The following is a 22,951-nucleotide window of genomic DNA, read 5'->3' on the forward strand; positions in this document are numbered from 1 at the left end:
TCAGCTCGTCTCGAAAGAGAAACAAACGGACATAATTTTATTTTACATACCAAATTTCTGTCAAACCAGCAAAAATTAAAGCTTCTAGGAACCGAACAAGGATGATCGAGAGACCGGTTTACATGGGAGGTATATCAGCTTATAGACTGATTTGGACAGTATTTGGTACAGCTGTTGAAGTTCGTAACAGAACACCGAATGCTCAATTTCAGCTTAATCGAACTAAAATTGCGGCTTGTAAGGTCTTGAGAAGTCAAATCGGGAGATCGATTTATATTGGGAGCTATATAAGGTTATAGACCGATTTGGATCATGCTCAGCACAGATGTTGGAAGTCATAACAGAACACTACATGCAAAATTTCAGCCAAATCGGATGAAAATTTCTGCTTCCAGGAGCTCAAGAATTCAAATCGGAAGATAGGTTTATATGGGAGCTATATCAGGTTATAGGGCGATTTAGACCGTACTTGGCATGGTGGTTTGAAATCACAACAGAACACTACATACAAAATTTCAGTCAAATTGGACCAAAAAAATATAAATCAATCACGATCGTAATTGAAAAAAGTTCAAATTCAATTAACAAAATGGTTGAATTAATTAATTTTTTAATTGAAATTGTCAAAATTTCAATCACGATGGTAATTAAAAAAAATACGGACTGTATTAAAAAATTATTGATTCAATAATTTTTTTAATTGAAAACAGTTTTATTTTCAATTAAATTTTTAATTGAAAAAATGTTCTTGATATTTTTTTTAACTGTGATGGTGGTATCATTTGGAAGAATTTTGACAAACTTGGATAAGGTCGGTGGGTGAGTTTTTTTTTAAATTAGTTTTTATTTAATTATTAATTTCATTACAACTTACCTTGGAAAAGAATGCATAAATTATATATCCAACCTTTCAGACAATGTTTTCTTTCAAATTTTTATTTGTTTCATTTTTTATAAAAACGCCATTTTTAAAATAAAAATTTGCTAACAACATTTTACTAAAAAAATATATTTAAAAATACACGAAAAATAGCAAGACATATATATGTATATGACAACAGACAGACAACCTAAAGTGTTAGAAAATTAACAAAAAAAAAAAAAGAAAACATACATACGTAATAATCTAAAACTTAAATAAGCACATAATGGAACTTAAACTTTAAACAGCCTAAATGAACTGTGAAAGAATGCATTGTGAGACATAAACAGAAAAGTATGCCTATATATTCCGTAATACAAAGAAGCTGGTGGCTAGGAATATGGTAAACCTATGACATGATTGAATAATGAATGAATGAATGAATCGTTTAAACCTTAATGAATGGTCTTAAATTATGAAAAAAAATCATATATATTTTAGAGGGCGAGGGGTTGGGGAAACTAAATTAATTAATCCGCACAATATTGCTGCAGTTCTGAATAGCCACAGGGACGGCGACAGCATTCATGTACTGGGCCACCAAATGAGGGTCGGTATATGACATCGTCATCCGGTACCAAACGTTTCAAAAGACTGGCACGATTTTGATTGCCAAAACTTTCGGCTAAACGAGAAGAAGAGAAGAAAGGAAATAATTTAGGTTTTCTTTCTATAAGTTTAGATTTGTAAGGAAACTTACGATAATTATTTGAGAGAGAATTGTAACGTCCGTTACATATCACCTTGATGGCCTCAAATAACGATAAACTACAGTAACGCTGGTGCGGTACATTTCGCGCATGCAGTGTAACAGGTTGTGTGTGGGCAGGTGTTGGTAGGGATATTATCACAATAAAGCCTATGACTAAGAGTGTGCTCGCCGTAGAGTTTAACACACGTGATGAGATTTTGAATTGGGAAAACTTCATCTGAAAACGATAGAAAGAGCAAACAAACAAGGTATTAGTAAAGTAGATATTTATTGAGTCTTAGATTGAGGAGACAAACTTATGACTACACGCAAAAAAAACAATTCGTTTGACATAAACGAAATTTTCGTCAAGTAAACTTCTTTTCTGAAAAACGTTAGATTTTGTTTACCATAAAAGAACATGTTTTTGCGATAAATTCTTGTTAGAATTTGTGACAAATATAAAGTTTTTTATCCTGACAATACCTTTCATTCACTATATATAGAACATGTTATTCGAGGTTTCAAATAGTTTTCCTTTATTTATAAACTAGCTGGACAGGGCCCGCTCCACTGCGCCTTCTTTCACTCTCTCATTTTATCTGAGCCCTATATTGTCAGGAATAAGTCCTGTTTTGAGTTGCTGGTACGGCCTTTCAGATATTTCGACCCACTGTGGATATCCCTTTCGTGCTCTACTCCCAAATACCTTTCATTTGAGCCTTATATTGCCTTGGTCGTTATATATGTCCGGTATGGGGGTATATTTGGGGGTGAGGTGGACCATCATATATCAGATTCGTGCTCTAATCTCAAATACCTTTCATTTGACCTCCATGTTGTCATTGCAAATTTTGCCCTATATTGGCACGGTCAGGAAATAAGTCCTGTTTTGGGTGCTGGTACGGCCTTTCAAATATTTCATTTTCGTGCTCTACTCCAAAATACCTTTCATTTGAGCCTTATATTGCTATGGTCGTTATGTTTGTTCGGTATGGGGGTATATTTGGGGATGAGGTATCAGATTCGTGCTCAAGTCTCAAATACCTTTCATTTGAGCCCCATATTGTCATTGCAAATTTTGCCCATGAACTCCACTAAGGAACAGGGCAAACTTCTCACACATCAATGAGTGCAGTCCCATACAAGCTTAAGCTCAATGATAAGGTACCACCTTTTTTAGACGAGTCCGGACGGAGTGCCGTAGTGCGACATCTCTTTGGGGAGAAGTTTAAATAACCAATGGCCGTAGTGCGACCAAGTGCCGTAGTGCGACATCTCTTTGGGGAGAAGTTTAAATAACCAATGGCCATTATGTTTCCACGGCGATCGGTCCTTTGGACCGGAACAAGCTTGCTCACCTATAGGAGCTGGATGAGGATCGCTACCTCCACATGCAAATGTGGCTACAATAACAACTAAGAGCTTGTATCGTCTATTGATACAAGCTCTTAGTTGTTCTTGTTGTTATTGTAGCCACATTTGCATGTGGAGGTAGCGATCCTCATCCAGCTCCTATAGGTGAGCAAGCTTGTTCCGGTGGTTCAAGTGGTTCAAAACCCCCGCTAGATAAGCCCACAGCTGATTCCGAAAAACCGGATGCTGGACCCAAAAATCCGATAGATAAGCCCACAAACCGGCAAATGCAAATTGCTAATTTTGCGCACATCAGTGAGTGCAGTCCGATTCAAGTTTAAGCTCAATGATAGGGGCCTCCTTTTTATAGCCGCGTGCCGCAGTAAGACACCTCTTTTGGAGAGAAGTTTTACATGGCATAGTAGCTCGCAAATGTTGTCATTATTGGTTTGTATTCCCATTTAGCGGGTTTAGCAGGTGGCGCTGCACTCCTAGATATCACATCCCAAATAATAAAACCAAATTTCTGTTTTTGAATTATTATAAATTAACCAACTTTCGCTTAAATCACCCCACCCATCTCCGAGATCTGGTGTTTTGAAGAATGGGTGAAGAGGAGGGTCCGCCCATTAAAGTTTAGATGTTAGAACAACTTCATTCTTTTGGTTTTGGTGGTGGATTTGAGTAGCCAAACCCTTTACACCGAAAATGGATATCGGATTCATACTCAACTCCCAAAAATCACATTTGAGCTACATATTGCTATAGTCGGAATATATGTGTGGTTTAGGGGGAGTTTATGAAGTGAGATGTCCATGAACACTTGGCCATAAAACAGGTATCAGATTGGAGCCGCTTTTTGCCATAATCCACGAATATGTCTAGTTCGAGAGGTACGTAATTTTATTTGTATTCGTTATTTAGATTCAAAATCATATTTCAAAGCTACTACTTGGGATACCACATTTTTAAAGATCCGCCGGTCCTCCTGTGTCTTTCTCAATTTGAGGGTAAAAAGTGTACTCTCCTACGAAAGACCTTTTATTACTGACCTGTTCTATCCTGATCGGCCTTCATAAATTATTTTTAATTCCTTTTTTAAATTCTCTCTGACACACCCTTCCATTTGAGTACAATATATTCTCGGTCGTCCTACATGACAGTTTGGTGTTGTTGTTATTGGGAGGAGGGGTTCGGTCCTCCCGGCGCTAAGACCCAAAATACAATTTAGGTCCCTTAGACACCAAGGAATAAATTTGTATGTCAGATGTGTACTCTACTTTTAAAAACCCCTTCATTTAATGCCCATATTGCCCAAAAGCGGTAAAAGTGTCCTGTTGGGTGGTGTTTTTGGGGGTTGGGGACCCCCCAACACTTTGGATGACATTTATATACCAAGTTCGTACTCTAATTTAAAATACCTTTCATTTGATACCCAAATTGCCCAGCTGGTAAATATGTCCCTTCGGATTGGTTTTAAGATGGGGTGCCCCCCAGGATATTTGACCCCAAAATTTTTATATAAAAAATCATTATAAGAGCTTTTGTGTTATTCACGCACGTTATGCGCTTCTGTAATTCAGCTAAAGAACACCAAATTCAGCCATTTGGTTGGATCGGGTTCAAGGAGTGCGAAACTCAGCTTATTTATTTTGTAAACATTTTCTATGATAAAGTGGTCCAGATTGGTCTATATTTGGATAAAGCTACCATATATATTGATCTTGTGATTCAAGGTCTTGGACACAAAACCAAGACACAACTTGGACACAAAACTCAAGGTCCGTGTAGGAATGTTCTTTAATGGAAGGCTCATGGACAAATTTGCATTACGTCCCTTTACATCCGTACGGGGTATGGTTTAGAACCGACTATATTTGGATATTGCTGCTATATTTTGCTGAAATTTGGCACAGTGAGTTTAAAATATAAAAGCAAGGAAATATGCCATAAAATTTTTGTTTGTACAGCTTGCATTAAGTGGAAAAGGGAATAAATTGTGCAACTTAGATTAGTTCTTCGGTTGGTTCTTAAGGTTCTTAGGGACTAGTTAGTTAACCACAATTCGATATATATGGCTGCTATGGATATATAAGTGATGAATTTTTCAAACGATTTTGACGAAAAATTGGTAATTATATATCTGATCCGATCCCAAGTTCGACCCTGCGGAACTTAATCCATTTTTACACGTTGTTGTTGTTACAGATGTGAATGCCACTATGTAGCCTCACTCGTTGGCATTTTGTTTCGTGTTACAGTCTACGGGCAATGTTGTTTTAAACTTTGTCAATTATTAATTTTAATACCAAATCAAATATTTATTGTTGTTTAATGTGTGTTTGCTAACGAACGGTCATTGAATTTTTTCGCATTAACTTTTAAAGATTGCAATTTTTCTATTTTGGGTTTTGGTACAGATTTTTTTTATCTTAGAGACAAGTTGTTATCTATTTTATTTAATTTCAAATATTCTGACATAAAGTCTTACTTTTCAAAGTAATTTCAAAAGGGATTTTTTTAAATAATTCTGCTCTTGCTCGCTCACCTTGCGTTTCTAGATTAAGATTGCCACTAAAACTAGCCATTAATATTGGTTAATAAATAAATTATGGTTTAGATTTGATTACTGATTTGCTGATCCATAAGTTTTTTGTTGTTTTGAAATCCATCACCATTTTGTTTAATTAAACTTGTTGATGAGTAAATGTTTTGAAAAAAGGAACAACAATTCACTTCCTTATCAATGAAATGTTTTAGCATAATTCATGAGTAAATACTATTTTTAAAACCAAATTCTTATCAGAACAATAACTATTGTTTATTTTGTTTGTTTTCTCGGAAATGCCCTAGTGTTTGTTTTTTGTTTTTTTTTTTGTTGATATTTTTGTATAATTTAATATTTTTCTTTTTCATTTCCATTTGCATTTCTTTGAGCTGATTGTATAAACAATACATTGTGCCTGTTAGCTGCAATACAAAATAGTAAACAGATAGTTCGGGCTTTGGGATTTTATTGTAGTTGTGGATTATTTGGTTTAATTTTGTGCATATCGGTCTTGAATTGTACGACCTTATAAGTGAAAACCGGGCGATGCATATATTGGGAGTTATATCCTGGTCTGGTACGATTTCAACCAGACATAGTGGCATTGGTAGAAACATATATTGTTCAAAATTGTGTGATACGCAAGTTAAGGGATGGTAAAAGCACTAGAACTGTAAACAGGGCGACACATATACATGGGTTCTATATTAAAATATTAACCGATTTCTACTAAATTCTGTAATAACTTCAAGTGGCATAAAAGAATCCTACAAGCTAAATTTCGTAAGGATCGATGGAAAAATGACTACATTATTGCAATATTAGCTATATGCCCCATTTGCAATTCCCAACGACCTACATCAATAATAAGTATGTGTGCAATATTCCGTACAGCTACGCGTTCGACCGCTATCGTGATATCCACGGACGGACGGACATGGCTAAATCGACTTACAATGTCAAGATGATCAAGAAGTTACAAATGAAATGACTAGATGTTATATGTTCTTGATCGTCCTAAAAATCTAAGACGATCTAGCCATGTCTGTCCGTCTGTCTGTTGAAATCCCGCTACAGTCTTCGGCCGGGCCGAATCTTGAGAACCCACCACCATGGAATCTGCCAAAAATGTATACAAAATATTTTTAGCTGAAGGGCATAGTTTTATTCTACATACCAAACTTCTGTCAAACCAGCAAAAAATTAAGCTTCTAGGAATCGAACAAGGACAATCGGTTTGCATGGGTTGTAGACTGATTTGGACCGTATTAGGCCAAAAATCTGACAAAAATTGGGGCTTGTAAAGGCTCAAAAAATTAAATCGGGAGATCAGTTTATATGGGAGCTATATCAGGTTGTTTACCGATTTGAACCGTACTTGGCACAGTTGTTAGAAGTCATAAAAGAACACTACGTGAAAAATTTCAGTCAAATCGGACAAAAATTGCGGCTTGTAAGGGCTGAAGAAGTCAAATCGGGAGATCGGGGTATATGGGAGCTATATCAGGTGTCTACCGATTTAGACCGTACTTGGCTCAGTTGTTGGAAGTCATAACAGAACACTACGTGCAAAATTTCAGTCAAATCGGACAAAAATTGCGGCATCCAGTGGTTAAAGATGTCAAATCGAGATAACGGTTTACATGGATTATGGACCGATTTGGAACTTACTTGGCACAGTTGTTGTAAGTCGTAAGAAAACACCGTATGCCAAATCGGATGAAAATTGCAGCTTGTAAGGGCTCAAGAAGTCGAATCGGGAGATCGGTTAATATGGGAGCTATATCAGATTATTTACCGATTTGAACCGTACTTGGCACAGTTGTTGGAAGTCATAACAGATCACTACATGCCAAGTTTCAGCCAAATCGGACAAAAATTGCGACTTGCTATGGGAGCTATATCCAAATCTGGACCGATATGACCCATTTGCAATCCCCAACGACCTACAACAATAATAGGGTAGGTTGAAAACAGGTCTCATATATTAATCTGCCCCATGTCACTATAAACATACACCTAAGCCAGTAATCGGCTTGTTGTGCGCTCTAAAATCTGAAAAATAACCTCGAAAAACAAAATCGAAATACAAAATCCTTAACTGTTTTCCATACCACTCCCGTATGTTGGTTCATGTTTGGTATTGTGTCCCCACCTAAGTGCCGGTGTCTGTTAGCCGCGAAAGCCTGGCAATGACATAGGAAAAGTCCAACGTCTCATCATCTTCCCCACATGTCCTATACATGCCATCACTTGCCGCACCGATTTTGCATGAGTGAGCTCGTAGTCCTATGTGTCCCGTAATGAAAATAAAAGATATACTGACCTCCTTCTTACTTCCTTTCAGTAAAAGCCTCGTCCTCTCACGATCCGGATCAGCCCATGGGATTTTCGCCGCCCTACCGACCGTTTCGCTGTTCCACAGCATTACATGCGTTTGTCGCCCTCGCCCTTAAATCGGCCTGCGTCGACCTGAAAAGCATTGGGTTAACTCAGTTTATCGACGGCAGTTCTCTAGCTTTCACTGTCAAATCGTCTGCCCTTTCATTCCCCCTTACTCCTTTATGGCGCGGCACCCAAACGATGCGGATTGTGCCATCCTCAGAGAAGGCGTTATCTCCTTCTTACACTCCAAGACTGGTCGTGACCTTACCGTCCTGGTTGTTATTGCCCTTATGGTAATTTTACTGTTCTTAAAGATGTTCACACTCGACGTCTTCGCGTTAGTACCACCTCACGCATTCCGTGATCGGCCGGATCTTTGCCTGTAGGACCGTATTATAGTCAGGCAGTCTAAAACAGATCTCAGTCCCTGGGTTCTCAATGTAGACACCGAGGCCCACTCTTTCCGCTAGCTTTGATTCATCCGTGTAACATCAATAATAAGTATCTGTGCAAAATTTCAAGCGGCGAAATTTACGCGTTCGACCGCTATCGTGATTTCGGGCATGGCTAGATCGACTCAAAACGTCGAGACTATAGGAAAGTTTTGAAAAGAAAAACACATAAAATTCAGAAAAAATTTATGAAAAATGCATGAAATCTTTATTTGAATCGATAACACGATCCATATAATTTAATGTTTGAAGATAATTGTATGCAAATGTTGACCGTGAATGCGCCTTAAATGGTCCTTCCACTTTGTTCTATTTTGGCATACTCTATCCAACATTTCCGCCGGTATCTCACGAATAAAGGTTTCAATGTTGCCTTACAAAGCGACAATTGAAGAGGGTTTGTCTGTAAAGACATGGGTTTTAACAAAGCCTAGTCTAAAGGTGTTAAATCACACGATCTAGGCGGCCAATTAACCGGTCCCGAAAGTGTAATAAAATGTTCAACTAACTCGCTTCTCAATAAGTCCATTATTACGCGTGCTGTGTGGCATGTGTTGAAACCACATATCATGCAAGTCAAGTTCATGCATTTTGGGCAAAAAAAAAGTTGGATATCATCTCACGATAGCGCTCACCATTCAAAGTTACGTAACGATTCGCTTTAACTTTGAAGAAGTACGGTCCTATGACGCCACATCGGTTTCATTAGTAGCTCTTGCAATGCTCTGGCTGATCTTCACTCCAAAATCGACAATTCTGCTTATTTACGTACCCATTGAGCCGAAAATTAGCTTCGTCGTAAAATGGAAGACGTGGGCCATGAACATTCTTAACAAAGCACGCAGTTTGTTAATAAAATTAATAAAACTCAATAATTTGCCAGCGTTCTTAGACGATTCAAGGTTAAATTGTAGACCAAACTGAAGATGTTTGACAGTGAAACAAAACACGGAACGGATGTGAGCTTTTTAAACCAGTGTTGCCAAAAAGATAATAGCTTAAAAATCACCCTTTACTTCTGAGTAGTTCAGTATTTGTGTTGGCTCCAAAAGTCGGGATGTTTGCACATTTCTGGAGATGGGCGATGGGTAAATACCCAAAAGGTATTTACCCGGTAAATTGGGTAAATACGCGGGTACTTACCCATTTATACCCAAAAGCTGGGAATTTATAAGTTTACAGATATCTTGGGTATAAAAACATTTTCCAAACAATTTTTCATGATTTCGTATTCCTGGTATATAAACTTGACCTTTTGATCTCATGAAATCTTATTTTAGTTATATATAGCCGCTGTATAGACCGATCCCCAGACTTAAAGTCTTGAGAAAATCAATTGGTCAATTTTGATCCGATTTCGATGAAATTTGACACAGTGAGTTCTGGGAGACCTCTACCCACCCATTTCTGTGAAATGTGGTTCAAATCGGACTATATTTGGGTAGAACTATATACCCAATAGACGGCACTATAGACCGTCCGCTCGATCTCCCGATAAAGGGTATTGAGACCATAAAAGATCCATTTATTACCCGAGTTCGATGAAATGTGGCTTAGTAAGTTCTGTTAGACCTCTACCCATTCTTGTCAAATGTGGTCCAGGTTTGGCCATATTTGGATATAGCTGTCATGTATACCAATTTCCCGATATAGTGTAATGAACCTATAAAAGGAGCATTTTTGATCCTATTTCGATTACTTGGCACAGCGAGATGCAACACCCCTCTAAACCTTTTTTTTTCAATATCGTCCAGGTCGGACCAATTTTGGATATAGCTGCCATATATAGTATTGAGCCCATAAAAGGACCATTTTTCATCCGATTTGGTTGACATTTGAAACAGTGCGTTTTGATAGACCTCTACACCTGTTTGTTGAATATCGTCCAGATTGGGCCATATAGGAATGTGAACCCAATACTCTATACAATATTCTACATCGAGAGATCGGCCTATATAGCAGCTACATCCAAATATGGACCATCCGACCATCTGGCAAATCTGGCATCAAAAAATTTCCGAGTTCTGCGTTAATGCAATATTGTGCCTCTTTGACAGCTTTTCAATAAAAAAGCAAATATGATTGGAATAGCAAGCAAGAATTAAAAAAAATCAACTCTTACAATACTCGTTAAGTACTCGTATTGTTTACACTTTATCTCTTTTTTGAAGATTTCACACAAATTTGCTGGGTATTCAATGATTTTATAAAAATTAAAACTAGATTTAGAATACGAACTCAATTGAAGTTAGCCTTAAATTCTTTTTATTATACTTACTTTTCTGGTTTTCGTGCTGAACAATCCTAGTGAAGTTAAAGGTGCGGCTCTTGTTCATTATACAGTTGCAAGAACTTGTAGCAGAAGTTTCTATTTCTCTTCTTTAGTTGAGGCTGGCAAGTTTTATAAAAATTTTTTTAAGAATACTTGAACTTCTTTTTAGTTAATAGGTATTTTTCTTATTTTTCAGACATCACTTGATTTTTGAAGGAACTTTATATTGGATAAATTTTTCAAACACTGATCTTAACGTAGTGAAGTGAAGCAGGTTTAGGTGCAGGAAAGTGTTGTATCCTTTTTTGTTTTTGTTTTCGTTTTGTTCTTGTTTTTTTTTTTTTTAATTATGAGGAATTTGGGGTTCTCCTTCTTTTATTACAAATTAAATCACAAATTTTCCAAAACAAATTATCACAAATATAAAATCACAATATTTTACTTGAAGATTTTCCTGGCTAAGGAGAGAAAATCTTTTTTTTTATTTTCGTTATTATTTTGTGGCGTGTATTAGTTTAAAGTTTGAAGGAGCGCAAAAATCCACTTTTATTTAAGCTTCCGACGGATTTTAAGGTTCTACTGCTGCTATGGCGAGTAGTGGTGAGTGCGAGCGATCCACTGATTGGTATCGTGCTCAGCATTGCTCTGGACAAGCTGGTCGTTTGCATTGAGCGTGGAAACCTTTGTATAGCTCTGTTGGTGGCTGTCGGCGCCACAGGGGTTGTGGCAGTGACAAAGCCCAGAGTATGTGTTGTTGTTGTTGATGGTGTTGCTGCTGTTTACTGTGGCTGTTTGTTCATGTTTGCCGCCATCGCTGCTATTGTGTTTACACACATTTGAGCTGCTTTTGTTTTGTTTTCGTTTGGATTTGGATTTGGGTGCTCGGTTGGTTGACTGACTGGTGGTTTGTTTTTATGGATCTATGTGGACTAGGTCTATTTTTAGATATGTTTTGTTATTTTTGCCTATTTTGTTTGTTTTTATCGTCATTTGTTTACGACACTTGTTACAGTAGATGATAAAGTGGATGTTGATGTTGTTGCCGTTACCAACGCGAAACGTGGCCACGGTCGTTATGTTGTTGCTGATAACTCTCGCCTGCAATGGTAAACAGATGGGGCAGAGTGGCTAGCTAGCTATCTATCTAACTGGCAGACAGACAGTGCGTCTGAGTTTTGAATAATCCAAAAATAGATAAGTTGATGGATGGTCCACTGAAATAGGAGCAACGCCCAAAGTCTGTTAAAAATGCTGTTTGTCAGGCAGGCAGCAGACAGTTTGGAATTTTCCAGCAGGCAACTGCAAATATTCACTACGTTTCCAGAAGAGTTCCGATCCGATGTACTTAAGTTTTTTTTTCTTTTTTTTAATTTAAACTCTAAGCTATATTTAGCTCAATCAGTGGGTTGTAGAATAAGAATAAAATCTTTTTTTTTATTGTTATAATTTTTCACAACACTTTTTTTTCTTATTTTTTTATCGCTAGTTTGCTATTTTTTCGATTTCTTTCCTTATATATTTCAATTTTTAATTGTGGTATTTTTCCGTTTAAATTTTTCTTTGTTACCGCCTCTGATCACAGCCGTCGAGTCAAAGAAGATCTACTCGCAAATATTTGTGTACTTAAACTAGCATCTCATCTTGGGAAAATGGTTGGAGGCAAAGTCAGCCCCAACCATCACATCGCATTGCATCGCATCGCATCGCATACAGATACATCACAACATTGGCTGGGTGGGTTGGAGTTATTGTGGCCATTCGTTTCGTTTCATCGATTCCATTATCAAAAAATTATCAATTTCAACTTCTGGGTTGTTTACAAACCTTAAAACACGTCGTCCATTTGCTTGATTTATTTTTGTTATTGTTTTGTTTTTCTTGCACGCAGATTATAAACTCATATGTGAGCGTTTCAGCATACAGAGGGTCTAAGAAAAGTTTCTTTAATCAGAACCATACAAAAAAATTTTAATTTAAATTCTGCCAATTTAAGACGCTTTTTCCCACCAAACTATTTTTCAAATATTTTTTTTATGTGGATGTTAATCATAGAAGGCAGCAATATAAAACCGCATAAAACCGATATTCGCAACATTCGATATTTTCGATATTTTTCAAAAAAATATCGATAACTGTCGATATTATCGTTAATAGCGAATAACGTACGATTTGGCTGCGATGTTCTGTTATGACTTCCAACAACTGTGCCAAGTACGGTCCAAATCGGTGTATAACCTGATATTGCTTCCATGTAAACCGGTCTCTAGATCCTCCTTGTTCGGTTCCTAGAAGCTTTAATTTTTACTGGTTTGACAGAAGTTTGGTATGTGGTGGTGGTGGTGGGTTCCCAAGATTGGGCCCGGTAGAACTTAGCAAGCTTTTACTTGTTAATTTTGCAAATGGCTGAACTTTGTCAAAATATCGATAGAAAAAATAACAATCGATATTTAGCCAAAAAATTTAAAATCGATAGTATCGATAGTACCATCGATATTTTGCCAGCTCTAATGCCCGAAGCATAGTGTAAGCAGCTCGTGTTCCTTCGTTCGGTCGATGCATTTTTGTTATTTTACATTTGTTAGTAGTTAGTGTGCCCATCACTGATGTAAACACAGAAAATACTTAGATCGCCTGTTTACGAAGAAGACGAAGTTGAACCAATTAGAGGCGCCAGGTTTCCTCAACAGAACGATATGGATATTCGACAAGTTCAAATACCTGTTACGGTTCTAGAATAGAAAATTGGACTGGAAGTGCCAAATCCAGAAGTATATTGATTGGGGTTTCGGACTTGATACCAGAAATCACATTTGAGGTTGAGTGCGAGGCACTGCTTCCAGGGCTGTCTTGGATTGACGGAACTCTGGCATTACCATCTGGACGTTTAGGCTGTATGGATGGATCAAAGCCAGAGGGCACAGTGGGATTAAGAGTCAACCTTGAGGGTTAGGAGGGACAACGATCCGATTGCTTGACCATGTTACGGTTCTGCAGGTTAAAGTTCTAGCCATCACGGAATACATGAGGTGTTATGACTTTAACGCGAGGATGACGGGTACAACAGTGAATTGGTCAGCAGGGCTCTTAAAACCAGGACGGAGGCTTCACGGACCGGCGTTCTATTTTCGATCTTGGTTCATCGCTCGCTGTCAAAAATTAAGGAGAAAAAAATTGCATCAAGGAGAAACTTTTTGAAAATAGAGAAGTGCATAACTTCCATTATTTTCCTTTTGATCTCGATAGAAAAACAACGAAATATTATGGCGATCGGTTAACAATAACCCTTGCCGCCACGATATACAGTGGGGGAAAATCGAAAAACTAGTTCAAAAATATGCCGTGCGAAAAGGGATAGAGATATCTCTTTGAAATTTGGAATGGTTACAGCTGAGACGAGACCGTGTGCAAAATTTCAAGGCCCTATGTTGTCTGGGCGCCTTTTGGCAGGCCCCTAAAGTTGGTCACCTCGGTTTTACGAAAAATTGTTCGGGTCCGATTTTCAAAAATTTTTGCTGAGGTACAATACCTCCACTGGTTTTGGGGATATACGAGTTTTAGTTATACCCTACCCCAATACTGAGGTACAGGGTATTATAACTTACTGCATTTGTTTACAACACCCAAAGGGTGAAAGATAGACCCATTGATAAGTATACCGATCGACCCAGAATCCCTTTCTGACTCGATTTAGCTATGTCCGTATGTCTGTCCATGTTAATTTTGTACAAACTACAGGTCGCAATTTTCATCCGATCGTTTTCAAATTTGATACGGGCATATTTTTCGGCCTAGAGACGAAGGCTATTGAAATTGGTTAAAATCGGTTCAGATTTGGATATAGCTCCCATATATATGTTCGTCCGATTTGCTGTAATACAGCAATAAAATTGTCATTTCTTAAGCTATCGAAATTTAGCAGGCAAGATTTTCTTATGACTCTCGACATTACTGGTGAATTTCATAAAAATCGGTTCAGATTTCGATATAGCTCCCATATATATGTTCGTCCGATTTGAAGTAATAATGTTATAAAATTGTCATTTGTTAACCGATTCTCTTGAAATTTAGCAGAAAAAATTTTCTTCTGACTCCTAATATTACTGGCGAATTTCATAGAAATTCAGATTTAGATATAGCTGCCATATATGTATATCGCCCGATTTTCATTCCTAGAATCACTGCAAGCGCATTTATTGACCAAACTTGCCAAAACTTTGTACAACGCTTTCCTCGACAACTACCACAATATCAAAACCACTGCAAGCGCATTCATTGACCAATCTTGCTAAAATTGTACACAACGCTTTCCTCGATGACTACAAATGGTGGGTGCAGTTGTGGAAGCTCTAAAATTATGTCTGCAGAAGCTGTGGAAGAATAGATTATTGAACATCTACTGATTGTGTGTGCCCCACAATAGCAGTCCAAAGGAGTTTCACTTTAGGTTCTCATTTCTTTAAGAACTTGTCTGATTTTGCGGATGTGAACATTCACAAGTTATTAGGTTTTTTTTAGCGATCCTGATGGTTTAACGTTAGGAACTAGCTCGAATAAGTCATATATCGTCATTCTCCTTTATTATGTTGTTTGGGAGGACACCGTAGCGTAGAGGTAAGCATGTCCGCCTATGACGCAGAATGGACTCGAATCCTGGCGAGACCATCTGAAAAATTGTTAACAGTGGTTTTCCCCTCCTAAGGCTGGCAACATTTGTGAGGTACTATGACATGTAAAACTTCTCTCCAAAGAGGTGTCGCACTGCGGCATGCCGTTCGGACTCGGCTATAAAAAGAAGGCCCCTTATCATTGAGCTTAAACTTGAATCGGACTGGACTCATTGATATGTGAGAAGTTTGCCCTTGTTCCTTAGTGGAATGTTCATGGGCAAAATTTGCACTTAAGTAAGGAACATTTTTTCATATCAACCGAATGAGGTATTAAAAGTCATGGTATGAGATAATATTATTAAGACGCCATAGTATTGACGCGTATCGTACACCCACTATGGCCTACTACATCATACCGTAACTATTAAACTCAAATAATTTACGATTTTTCATTTCTATAACAAGTTTCACTTGCGATTTGCTCTGTACCCACTGTGCCACTGCTGATTAACATTGTGAAACTCGCATCCATTGATACAGAACATTGGGTCTGAAAATGTTATCAATTGATGTTCAGTCTGTATGGCGCCAACTTGACATCATTATCTGACTGATTATTGGAATGACTAAATTAGTTTACCCCTATATACCCCATGAAGTATACATCTTCTTGGTCGTCTTGACATGCTAAGTCGATCTAGCCATGTTCGTCCGGCAGCCCGTTTGTTAAAATAACAACAGCGGTCACACGAATGAAGCTAGCCATTGCAAATTTCGCACAGATACTTCTTATGTAGGTCGTTGGGGATTAAATATGGGCCATTTGGCTTTTAATTGGAATATAGCCCCCGTAACCGATCCCAACCCATCCATCCCTATGACTGATATAGCTGCCTTATAAACATGGGTTAGGTTAGGTTTAAGTGGCAGTCTGCCATCAGACTCACTTAGACGTTTTTGTCCATTGTGATTCTACAGTAAGAAGGAAGATTCCTTCTTAGTCCCTACAATTGAACCATCCGATCTCTTTAAAAGCCCAACCACTTGCGAATGTTCACATCTGACAAACGGCCAAGTTCTCAAAGAAATCGGAACCTAAAGTGGTATCTCACAAATGTCACCAGCATTAGGATGGATTAGGAATCACCACTAAATTTTTTTTTTCTGATGTTCTCGCTTTTAGATCAACAGATAACCCATCTTTTTACATCTCTAGATCCTTAGGTTGCCGTAATGAATCTTTTAGTAAGTAAGTTATTAATTAATTTTCTAACGGTAGTATTGATGCCTAATAACTCCAGCTCCTTTATGATTGACGTCTGTTTTACATTATTGATAGCACCCGCAATTTCAAGATATGCTATCATTGTGTAATCCTTCACAGCGAGAGAACCTTCTATGTAGCCGTCTAGGTGGTCAAGAGCTGTTTAGGTGGACTCGGACTTGCTATATGCATGCTGTTGCCGAGACAGGTGATCTTCAGAGATCCTTGCCCTAGATAAAGGATGACAAACTAATAGAACGGAAATGTTTCGCTTAAGTGTGGTAGGGTTTCCCTGCTTTTGGAATGAAAATTACCTGTCTATTACTCTATCCCCCAGGTACATACGACATGCTGATACAAGCAGAGTTTTCTCCCTAAGCCAAAGAGCTAGGCTATCGGACAAATGCAAATTTTTTGACCATGAACATTCCATTAAGGAACAGGGGCAAACTTCTCATATATTAATGAACGCTGTTCAATTCAACTTTAAGCTCAATGATAGCCTTTTTTTATGGCTGATATAGCTTTATAGCTGACTCCGAACGGCGTGCCGCAGTGCGACACCTCTTGAGAGGTGCCTTCTATGCATGAATGGGAAAACCACCACTAAAAATTGTTTTCTGATGTTCGCGCCCGAAATCGAACCCAGGCGTTCGGCGTCATAAGATGATATGTTAAACTCTGCGTTACGGTCTATCGGACCTAGCGTGTAGTTCAACTGAGTTCAATACGTGATCAGGGCCTATCGATTTGAAGAAGTCGAAACTTTTTATTGCACAAAGGACTTTCGGCTCGGACACAATTTCCCCAACATCCTCTGACGAATGCATATCAGTGACAACATCTTCTGGCGCCGCGTTGGCTGTTGCAGAGTTTCCCGGGGAAATCTGTGTCAACGAGTAGTTCTAGTGTTTCCCCACTGGGCATTGTTCATTCACTTCCTGGCTTCTGAATCTATTCTAACGTATTAGGTTTCGAAGATGGAATCTTCCCTAGCCTTAAGATCTCTGATGTATCCCACGCTGAGCTGCGGAATTCCACCCAGGATTTGTTCTGGGACTTTCTCAGCCTTAGTCCCTTAGTTTGGCTCTAGAACATGCTGAGATGAGCGAATTATTCAGGGCCTTCGTGATTCGCTTCACCATTATGTCTATGTCCTCCGCAGTTTCCACTTTTCATATCTAGTACAGAAAGTGTGTCGAAAATTATTCCAACCCGTCTTTCATCTGTTTAGGGACCTGTGTTGCAATATTTTCTCCAAGCCTGAAATCAATACAGGGTGCGCCAAAAAAAAAAACTTATTTATTTGAAAAAACTCTTGAGCATTGAGTTGGATGGGAAGGATTCGAGAGGCGGCACATCTAGAGCAGTTTAAATCCTAACCTACTTTGTCTTTTTAGTCCACGAACCATTCTTCTACACACCCATGGTTTCTGGATAAGAGCAATGTCAAATGCTCCTGCCGTTGGAAAGGCTTTATGTGACGCCGAAAATGGTGGAGATTTATTTGCAGTAACGGGACCATAGTCATGAATCAAAATTTGCACCACTGTTGCGGTAGCCTCGGCGTCCGAGTCAGACAGGAGTTCATCCTGACAAATTCGTTCGGTTTTGTCATAATGGGTTTCCTTTCGAATCCAGACACTTGAGATGTGAACAACTCCTTCTTAGAAGCTGCGCTAGTTGCTGCCTTTTGATTTCCGTCCTTCCCTGCTGGCGCACACCTTGAGCCCAATCCAACGAGATGACACATTCACACTTGAGACAGACACAGATCATTAACCGCCTAATGGATTATACTATCGTAGCTGTTACGACTACCTATTACAACTTGCAGAATATTCTTAAGGAACGAAATAACAAAACGTCTTAACGCTTTAAACAAGAAGCCTACTTCTTCAATTTATTTTTTCTACAATTAATGCAGAATATGGATCGTTACGTTTTTTTTTTTCAGTGTAATAATATGACCTCTGATAAACTTGTAGCCCTGTGTCCAAATGAAATGAAATAAATTGAAAACAATAGACTTTTTTGACAACAACATTTCAAATACCAGTGGACCATTACGAAGCAAAAAAATAGAAACACTTTTTATATTGATGTGAAATTTTCAAACAAGGGCTGACAATATTTATTCATGCTTATGAACCACAAATATGGAGTTTGCTAGAAGAAACCATGTAATCACAAATAATTAGAAAAAAAAAAACAAAGTAACATTGATAAGCATGTCGGCTCTTGGGAATTTTCAGTATGGGGTGTTATTTTAGAGTTACACAATTTAAAATTCAGATATACGAAAAATTGATACGAAATGTGCTCATTTCAGTACCATATGGTATTGATAGTAAAGCAACACCGTTTGGAATCAAAGCAATGCTGCATGGTATGGATGAAATATAAAATGATGAATACCGTTTTGTACTAGTCTTATTTTTGAACTGGTGTTGGTGTTAATACCTAACTGTTATTGATTTTAGTAAGAAAGCGTTACTTGAATATTTCACCCAATTGAACCATTGAAAATAATTATACCCTACACCACTACCCTCCACACCCAGAAGGAAGAGAGATAAGCCCATTGATAAGTATACCGATCGACTCACAATCACTTTCTGATTCGATTTAGCAATGTCCGTCTGTCTGTCCGTGTTAATTTGTGTACAAAGTACAGTACGCAAATTTCAGCCGACCATCTTAAAATTTGGTACAGGCATGTCGTTTTGTGTCCATGTTAATTTGTGTACAAAGTACAGTACGCAAATTTCAGCCGATCATCTTAAAATTTGGTACAGGCATGTCGTTTTTGTGGATATAGCTCCCATATATACGTTCGTCCGATTTGCAGTAATAATGAAAAAAACTGGTCATTTGTTAACCGATTCTCTCGAAATTCGGTAGGATGGATTTTCTCTTGACTCTCTTACTGGCGAATTTCATAGAAATCGGTTCAGATTTAGATAAAGCTGCCATATATGTATATCTGTAATAATAGAAAAGGTAAGGGTGGAAAATAAAGCAATTCTTGCCCTTTACACCTACGAGAGCCATTGTCAAAAGTTGGGGGTTTAGACCGCGCGTCATACCTTAAATGCTATATAGTGTTGTGGTCTGGTGGACGGCGCTTCAAAAGTCCACCTACTGTTCAATAGTCAATCGGACGCTAAGGATGGCTTATTTGAGCATCACAGCCGTACCGAGGACGACACTATTTGATGCACTGAATAAAATGCTATTACATCTAATGCCCTTGGAAATTGTGGCTAGACTAATTGCTGCGACCACTGCCGTGATGCTAAGAGAGCTTTCTCTTCAGCCATGTGTCCGATGTTCCAGGTAGAGTGGATTACACCCTGACTGAGCATGGATTTAACCTGACAGACTATTTAAAAAAAATTCTGCGCCACTATTGATGGAACCGATTGGAACTACGATATCCTTGGTAATAGAAGTTACATAGACTTCTATGCGGATAGTTCCCATCTTCTGTTCCTGTGGTATCACAATGGACGAAAAAGTCTAAGTGAGTTTGATGGCAGACTGCCACTTAAACCTAAACTAACCTAACAAAATCCTTAATTGTTCTGCCTAAGTCGGTACATGTCTGGTATTCAAGTTTATTTCTGGTATTCAAGTCAGTTTATGTCAGGTATTGTGTCCCCAAATAAGTACCGGTGTCTGTTAGCCGCGAAAGTCGAGCAATGACATAGGAAACGGCCCAACGTCTCAACATCTTCCCCACATGCTTTACACATTCTATCATTTGCTGCACCTATTCTGCATATGATACCGAAAGCTAAACTGATCTTCTTCTTATTTCCTTTTAGTAGTAACCTCGTTCTCCGACAATCCTGAACCCTCCATGGGACGCCGTGAGAGTTCATCGTCCACACCCTTAACTCGGACTGCGTCGCCCCGAAAGGTTTCGGATTAATCAAATCTATTGACGGCAATCCTTTGACTTTCACTACCAAATCATCTGTTCTTTCATTCCCCATTACTCCGCTATGGCCCGACACCCAAACAATTCGGATCAGGCCATCCTAAGAGAAGGCGTAAATCTTCTTCTTACCCTCGAAGACCATTACTGACCATACTGTCCCTCATCGCAAGTTTACCGTCCGTAAAGACGTTCATATTTGACGTTTTCGTGTTACTGGTGACTCACGCATTCCGTGGTCACCAGAATTTGCAGGACCGTATTATAGTCAGGCAGTCAGAAACACAAATCAGACCCTGGGATTTCACTGTAGACCCCCACCTCCACTCTGCCCTCTAGGTCTGTTCCATCTCTACAGCATAATGGGGCGTAAGTAAGTATTGGTATAATCACGCTCCTGTGGAGCTAGTGGTCTATTCTCAGATTCAGGTCCCATTTCGAGCCTACGGTCCGTCGAGATAGTGCCCAAAATCTGTGAGCCGTGTCCGTACGCTCCTGAATATGACACTTCCAGTTCAGTTTTCTGTCCAAGATTACTCCTTAGTTTTTGACCTTGTCATGCATCGAAATCTTTCATTTGAGGAAACATGCTGCGTCACATTTGTCCAGTTTCGCATCCTTGTGGCGTTCCCTATTCAATTTTCCACTTATCTTCATGTTTTGGGACCCACAATTCATCCATCTGTTGCTTAGCATATGGTTCATCCAGTCTCTTAGGACCCGGTCCACCCGGTACTGATCATTGTAACATCGTTAAAAGCCCCCTCGATGTCAATTCATACCGCCAATGTGTACGTCTTGGCATCGAAGTATGAAGCAGTCTCCTCCGACCTTCTCTTGACATAGGCATGCTGTGTGTATTTGAGCAGTTCGCTAGTTGTCCTTCTCTTTATCATGGTATCCACAATAGGTTCTATGGCTTTGAGTAAATAGGACGAAAGAATTATAGGTCTTTAAGCTTTTGTTTTCGGAGTATATGCAAGTCCTAGGCACGCTGGTAACAAAGTTGGAATGCGATCCATGGTGGAGGGTATATAAGATTCGGCCCGGTCAAACTTAGCGCGCTTTTACTTGTTTTTTGATATTCTCGCCAGTATTCGAACCCAAGCATAAAGCGTCATAAGGGAGATGCTAACCTCTGCGCTACGGTGGCCTCCTCGTATATTAAGGTACAGTTATGCCACTCTAAAAAAAGCACCCCATACAACCTCGTTATAATCAAAATGTTTGTGTTTTGTTTTTTCACGTAATCCCAAACATTTTGCCACAAGCCATCCTCGTAATCTTTTTGTCCTCTATAAATCATAAGTGATTCATGTAACGGCATGCGTTAATTACTTTTATTTTATTATCAAAAATATGCTCGTGTATTATATATAAAATGTATACAGTCGCAACTAAGATTTATTACCGTAGGGTCATTGAAAAGGTTACAGAAATTTCATTGCTGACTTTGACAATCTGGTTTTTAAAAATTAATACTAATTCTTACGGATTTTAGGCCACCGTACCGCAGATGTTAGCATGGTCGCCTATAATGCTGAACAACTGGGTTTGAATCCTGGCGAGAAAAAATTCATTGGTGGTTATCTCCTCACTAGTGCTGGCGATATTTGTGAGGAATCCATGCAATCCATCGGCTTCTGCTGCCTTGTTGTTTTTAAGTGCAGTTACTACTGCTACCCTCACTAGGCGCTATACAGCCTATATGGTCATCAGAGATCGGTTTTGTGGTATCGTCTTTAACTTCCCCATCGGATACTAATAGCTGGAAAAAAGAGTTGTTTACATATCCTAAGCACCCCAACTGTGTTTGTAACAGTTTCTGGTAGTAAGTAGGATACGAATCAGAGCTGACAGATTAGAGTTTGCAAAATGTAATAAAATGAAGCGATTCGACACCGAATGTATCCTATGAGATGCATTGCGCCTATGGGAGGCGCAATTTTAGTTCTTACTTTACTTTTATTACATTAATTGGCTTTGACAGAACATTTGTCTCATTAGCCGAAAGTAGAATAGCTTCTTTTATAATCTCTCACACCAAGTTACGAGGGGTCTCTCACCAGTTGATCTTTCCATCGGGCTTTGGGCCGTCCCGGTTTGCGTGTACCATCGTGATCGCCTTCAGAAGACTTCTTTACTGGAGCTTCTTCATGCATTCTTCTTCTATGCCAACGTCGTCATAAAGCTCATACAGTGCGTGGCTCATACGACAATGCAAACTGGTCCTTAAATATCACGAAGAATCTTTCTCTCAAACACTCCAATCACTGCCTCGTCTGCTTTCACAAGAACCCATGCCTCAACACGGATAGTATCAGTGTCTTGTATAGTGTGATCTTTGTTTGTCGAGAGGTGGGCTTGTTTCTAAACTGCTTGCTTAATCGAAAGTAGCATCTGTTTGCCGGTATTATTCTTCACTTTATTTCAAAACTGGTGCCATTCGTTTCGGTTACGGCGGTAGCTTGGTATATAAATCTCAAAGTTGTGGTTCCAATTTTCTCCATT

General features: G+C 38.7%; 1 protein-coding gene across 1 annotated transcript; it reads right to left on the reverse strand.

Annotated features, from left to right (window-relative positions):
- Positions 1-961: 961 nt before the first annotated feature.
- Positions 962-10,938, reverse strand: LOC106086464 (LIRP-like). Its single transcript, XM_013251152.2, has 3 exons — positions 10,633-10,938; positions 1,623-1,851; positions 962-1,547 (listed from the first exon to the last, which is right to left on the reverse strand). The coding sequence occupies exons 2-3, from the start codon at positions 1,849-1,851 to the stop codon at positions 1,393-1,395; spliced, it is 384 nt and encodes a 127-aa protein (XP_013106606.1). The 5' UTR covers positions 10,633-10,938; the 3' UTR covers positions 962-1,392.
- Positions 10,939-22,951: the final 12,013 nt, after the last annotated feature.

Source organism: Stomoxys calcitrans, chromosome 4, assembly GCF_963082655.1.
Source record: "Stomoxys calcitrans chromosome 4, idStoCalc2.1, whole genome shotgun sequence".
Taxonomy (NCBI): domain Eukaryota; kingdom Metazoa; phylum Arthropoda; class Insecta; order Diptera; family Muscidae; genus Stomoxys; species Stomoxys calcitrans.